Raw genomic sequence first — 5,864 nt, forward strand, 5'->3', positions numbered from 1 at the left:
AATTTCTGATTCTTACAAACGATCCCTTTAAAAAAATAAAAATAAAAAATAAAATACGTAGACAGAAACGAAAAAACTTTGGTAAAGTTGGAAATATATTGACAGATTCGAACTTCCCGGATCAATAACTCATAAAAGAAACTTTGTTAAAACACATACGACGGCTCTTTCTAACGGTAGTAAGGTAAACAACGAGCTACAACCTCATCTTAACAGTGAAGTTATTGAATATTTTTCCCGTTGAAATTTAACCAAAATTATGAAAAAGTATATGTGTCCAAACTACGTGTTGTAGTACAACCATGAGGAGACCATTGATGTGTGAAGTAATTTTGATGGCACTACACTGTATAATACTGAAGTTATTGGATATTTTTATTGCATCTATTTTCGGCGTAGCACTTTGTAGACAGTCCCTGACCAGTCGTCTCACAGCCGGCTGCACATAGAGATCGATGTTATGTGTCCAGCTCGGAGGACGGTCAGTGTATCTTTTGGTCATTCGATTTTCCATTCACAAACAGATATTAAAAAAGAAAAAATTGTGATTATTTGATTTTCGTTTTAAAATGCAAACATTAAAATTGAAATACAAGGCGTTTTTCTTTCTCAGGGTCAACAAGGGATGATCTAAACTTTAAAAAATGGGTTGATTTTCATACACATCACCGTCCTCATTATGCGCTCTTACTTTGTAAATGGCAACTTCCGGTCAAAGAATATGAAAAAACAGGCGTTTTTTTCGTTTCTGTCTTCTAGTGATTTTATTTTTTTAGAAATAGAAAATGAAAATCAACCCGTTTTTTAAGTTTAATTCATCCCTTTTGTACCCTTATAAATAAAAACGCCTAGTATTTCAATTTCAATTTTTATATTTTAACATGAAAATAGAATAACCACTCGTTTTTTTGTATTTTAAAATCCTTTTTTCAAAGGAAAATCTAATGACCAAAAGATACACTGACCCGGAAGGCTGACCTGATTGAGTCGGATATCATTTTGAAATTAATACTTTTAACTTACCATCAGATCATTGAACATTGTACTGACTCCGCTGCAGCAGGTGGCGGCATGCTCTCTCTCTCTTTCTCTCTCTCTCTCTCTCTCTCTTTAAAGAAGAGGAATTCTTCCGGTGAATGCGACTTCAAGCAGCTGATCATCCACAGAAGCCATGGCGGAGAGAGGAGCAGAAGGATCCGCTAAAGCTGCACTAACAGCGGCAGAGAGAGAGCTCCTCCGCCGCCGACAGGAGCTCGACTACTTGAAGAGAAGCGCAGCGCGGCTCCGCAGCAGGAACCTGCTGACCGGCCTGGGCATCGGAGCGTTTGTGGTCGGCATGTGTATCCTTCACTGTGTCCTGCTCAGATAGATGGCAACATAAGCTATTATTACACCGAATATACCAACTGTGTCCTTCACTCAAGGGCTTGAAGGATATAAGAAATGTTCAAATCTCCCAGTGGAGCTGGAAGACCCAGTACTCTCTTATTCACATGCTGGAATATAACAGGAGACTACCTGGATCTACTCATTATTTCTTTAAGCATGTTATACTGTGTCAGTCATAATCAGCTGTGATTTTATTGCTATATTATTATACTGGAGTTATGCATCTTCTATAGTAGGCCTATAATAATCCAGTAATATTCACACTGGAACATTATAGGGTTCAGGTGGTGTATTTGTATGTAGTGTTACTTAAAGGTCCCATATCGTTCTTATTTTCAGGTTCATACTTGTATTTCGTGTTTCTACTAGAACATGTTTACATGCTGTAATGATAAAAAAACCACTTTATTTTCCTCATAATGTCTGCCTGAATATACCTGTATTTACCCTCTGTCTGAAACGCTCTTGGGTCCATGTTTACTTCCTGTCAGCTGATGTTATTAACATACACTGCAACAGGAAATAAACTGGGACCCATTTAGAATGTTTATGTTAACAACCATGTAATGATCTAAATATTGTATATTTGTGACATCACAAATGGACAGAAATCCTAACGGCTTATTTCAGACGCACAGTTTCTGAATACGGGCTGTGTGTATTTCTCCGTATATTGAGCGCTTTTTATAGTTTAACAGTATTTATATAGCACTTAAACCTGCTTTATAATATAAAAGATCTGAAAATCTCACTTTTTACAATATGGGACCTTTACGTTGCTTTCCTGTGTTATTTGTAGTATTACTCTATAATATATCATAGGATGTGTTTAGGCTGGAATCAACAGCAGCCAGACAGACAGACAGGTATGCATGCAGAGCTGAGCTGAGGTGTGTGAGCTCTTCATTCAGGTTTTAGGAGCAGTGGTCCATTCAGGATGCTTCTACATATTATAGCCTAGAGCAGGATAAAGAGATACTTTATTACAGTTCACTAATTATTTTACAAAAAAGATGTAAACATTGTATTGATAAACTACAGTGCCTTCATTCTTTCTCATTTAGCTCTCCTCAATGTGCTGTGCATACTTGAACAAAATCTGATCTATAATTAACATTTTTTGTTGTTATTTTTGAAAGTGAGTCAACTGAAATGCGTTATGCGGTCCAATTCAAACATTGAATTGTTCCATTTCTTGCATTATAACTGTTTGTCACCAGAGGGTGCCAACGTATAGCCCATGCCGATAACAATATATGAAGCACAGAGAATCTTATATAATACAATAACCAATTCTGCTCTGTAAAATATTGTAAAAACAAGCACCTTGTTTATGGAGGACGGAACCTGCTAAAATAAAAATAAATAAATGACTTGATAAATAAATAATATGTCATTAAATGTAGCAAAAATAATATTGAAAATAAAGCCAGTAAATTAATTGATACAATGTGACATGAATTTAAATTTTTCTTTCAATTTGATTATGTATTTTTGTATTATTTCCCTTATTTATTTACTCTTGTTTAATTTTCCCTTCTATTTATTTATGTACTGTTATTAATTTTTAAATTAAATTAAATTATTTTTTATTTATTCATACATTTTTTGGCATTTACTTTCTCTTAATTTTCAAAAGAGGCTCAAAAATGTCCTCAGACAGCTGAGTAGCAAATGTTGCTCAAACAGGAGTAAATAATGCGTTCGTTGGGGGACTATTTTCAGCTGAGGATTTATCCACATTTGGTGCAGAGTGAATTCCTGTGGCAGCAGGACAGTGTGTTGGACTGAGTCAAAAGAAACTGTGTTTTCATGGTAATGAAGGAACATTTCAAGCCAGTGCAACAGCGTGGCTCACTAATGTGTCTTTAATAGTTTTTGGACAACAATGGAGCTCTGTGGCACAGGGGAAGAAGATACATCAGGCTTTGGATACACTGTACAACACTTGTAACTAGGGATGCACCGATACCAGTATCGGGTCCGATACTGTGCTCATGTACTCGTATTCCCAAAACGGCTCCGATACAACGACAACGATACCACTTTACAGCAGCGTGACGTTAACCTCTCGTCACCATCTTTTGGGTCCTCACGCTCCACCTCCCCGATGGTGCAGGTGAAACGGGCCGGTGGTGCGCCCGACCCCGTTAGGTCGCCATCCTACCTCAGACGGCGCTCGCCGGCCCTCACTGTCATTGCGCCACGGGGTTTTGCTTGCACCCTCTGACTCACGCGTGCGTTAGACTCCTTGGTCCGTGTTTCAAAACGGGTCGGGTGGGTTGGAGACATCGCCGCAGACCCCTGGAGCCTTTCACGTGGGCCGAGCCCCGATCTGGCGGCACGACGCGGTTGGGACGCACTGAGGACAGTCTGCCTCGGTCGACAGTCGCACCGGGAGCAGGGGTCCCCGTCAGAGAGGGCACAGCGAGCACTTTGTCCACGGTGTGGTGAGGTCCGGGCGGGGGGCGCTGTAAAGCTGCAGCCAGCTTCACCCCGAGCCTTTCCAAGCCGACCTAGAGCCGGTCGTGGCGCACCCCAGCCTGCGGGACTCCCCAGCCTGCCGTGTCGCTCACACCCTCCAGCTGGCTGTTAACGAGGGTCTTTTGGCACAGAGAAGTACTCGTATCGATGAATGTAAGTACTTGTACTTGTACTCAGTCAGAAAAAAGTGGTATCGGTGCATCCCTACTTGTAACAGAGTATAGAAGCAAAGAGACGAAACATCCGCTGCCGCAATTTTGGACTGAAAATGCATATTATATTTATAATACTTTATTGTTCAACACAGGCCATTTCGGTAGAATATGACAATAGAATAGAAAATAATTTAGTTTTTACTTTTGTATGGCACCTTTTAGGCGGACGTTTAACTGGCGTCCGGTAGTCACTTTCAGTCCAAAATGGCAGAAGCGTAGCTCTGCTGCTGGGAGGCTGATTTTGCAATTGAACGAACAATTGGCTTTCACTTCTTGGCGTATACGTTCTGTGCTTGTAAGGAGGATCAAGTCAGTCAGTTGATTTTGGTCTTTTCATGGGTTTTGTTGACAGATTTTGAAACACAGAATATCACCAGACATCCCTTTAAAATCAGACTAGGGGACATGACGACTGCTTTATAAAGGCCCATATTAAGTCTTCATAATGTCTTTTTTCCAAAAGAGAATTAGGAACACAATCTGTAAAAAAATGTTCAAGTCCAATAATGTTTCAATGAATTAAATAAAAAAAAAAAAGTAACATCTACACGCCCTACAAAGTGTTAACGTGGTTTCCTTTGACCTGTAGTCGTCCAGTTAGCTACACCATCCTGTCCGTCAAACAGGAGAGAATCATGGAGGAGCTGGATGATGAAGCCAAGGTCCACATCCTCAGAGGGCCACGGACCGGCGCCAACTCCTGATGACGCTGACTATGAACTGTCCTGGACTTGCTGTTCCCTGCAGGGCCCTCATGGGGGCGGTGGGGCCTTGCGTGTGCCATCCATAGACTGTATGGTGACATCACACTGGCATGTGGCATGTGATGACTCACACTTACATAATAGTGTTTCCATTGCTTCTTTTCTGTTTATAAATACATAAATTATATTGTTTGAATTGTTGAATTCTGAACTATTTTCTGCATTAATATAAATCTACTTTGAGTGTAAGCGTAGCCTCGACATACTACATTACTAATAGAGTGCTGCAGGAATGAGCCCTCAAACCTGGAAATGATTTGGCATTTTAGCACTTCCAGTTCCCTTGTCTGAAAGTCAATGTTTTTTTTTGAATGGGCTTTTATCAGGGCTGTCCATGTTAACGCGATAATAATGTGTTAAGGCAAATTAGTTTTAACACCACTAATTTCTTGAACACATTAAAGCAATCGATATTCCCGAGGTTGTGGCGGGGTTTTAAAGCTAGGTAGGTAGTTAGGTAGGAAGGTATTTTATTAATCCCTGAGGGGAAATTTCTGAGTTACAGCAGCAAGGGATAGATCAACCACACAACAAGAATAAGAGTAGAACTAGAATGGCACTCGGAGAGTGCAGACCTCCCCCCCCCCTCTCTGTTCAGCTTGCGCCATCATCCACGTGTGTTTTTGTTTATGTTGAGATCAGCTGTACGTAGCGGAGCATCGTAAAACACTTCATTCAAACTGGAGAGAAACAAAATAAAACTCACCTAAATCGTCGTCGTTACTCTTTCCAGCAATCACCAAGTGTGCTTTGGTCCAACTCAACTTTAATTTCACTGAGTTTAACGTGAAAAAACGCTGAATCTACAGTCGTCCCCCCCAAACCCCCGCTATCTCTCTGTCTCTCTCTCTGAAGGAAGAAGGCGGGGTCATGCGTCATCAATTTGTCATCAGCTACACTGCGCATGTATTATACCCAGAGGTCTTAATGCTGATTGGAATTCTTAAGAATATTCATGAATCCGGATCATGATCTGGATCGCCACCAAAATCTAATGGATAGTTCATTGTGC

At 40.5% G+C, this 5,864-nt stretch overlaps 1 protein-coding gene across 1 annotated transcript; it reads left to right on the plus strand.

Annotated features, from left to right (window-relative positions):
* Positions 1-1,123: 1,123 nt before the first annotated feature.
* coa3b (cytochrome C oxidase assembly factor 3b) lies at positions 1,124-4,979 on the plus strand. The gene is made up of 2 exons (XM_074657341.1): positions 1,124-1,340; positions 4,686-4,979. Exons 1-2 carry the CDS (start codon positions 1,172-1,174, stop codon positions 4,790-4,792), a joined length of 276 nt encoding a protein of 91 aa, XP_074513442.1. The 5' UTR covers positions 1,124-1,171; the 3' UTR covers positions 4,793-4,979.
* The last annotated feature ends 885 nt before the right edge of the window (positions 4,980-5,864 follow it).

The sequence above is a fragment of the Sebastes fasciatus genome, chromosome 13 (assembly GCF_043250625.1).
Source record: "Sebastes fasciatus isolate fSebFas1 chromosome 13, fSebFas1.pri, whole genome shotgun sequence".
NCBI classification, from domain to species: domain Eukaryota; kingdom Metazoa; phylum Chordata; class Actinopteri; order Perciformes; family Sebastidae; genus Sebastes; species Sebastes fasciatus.

Excerpts from the sequence above, each read along its gene's own strand:
- coa3b (XM_074657341.1), top strand. The coding sequence starts at position 1,172 with ATGGCGGAGAGAGGAGCAGAAGGATCCGCTAAAGCTGCACTAACAGCG. Across the intron at positions 1,341-4,685 it reads AGCGTTTGTGGTCGGCATGT|TTAGCTACACCATCCTGTCC; the intron begins GTATCCTTCACT and ends GTAGTCGTCCAG.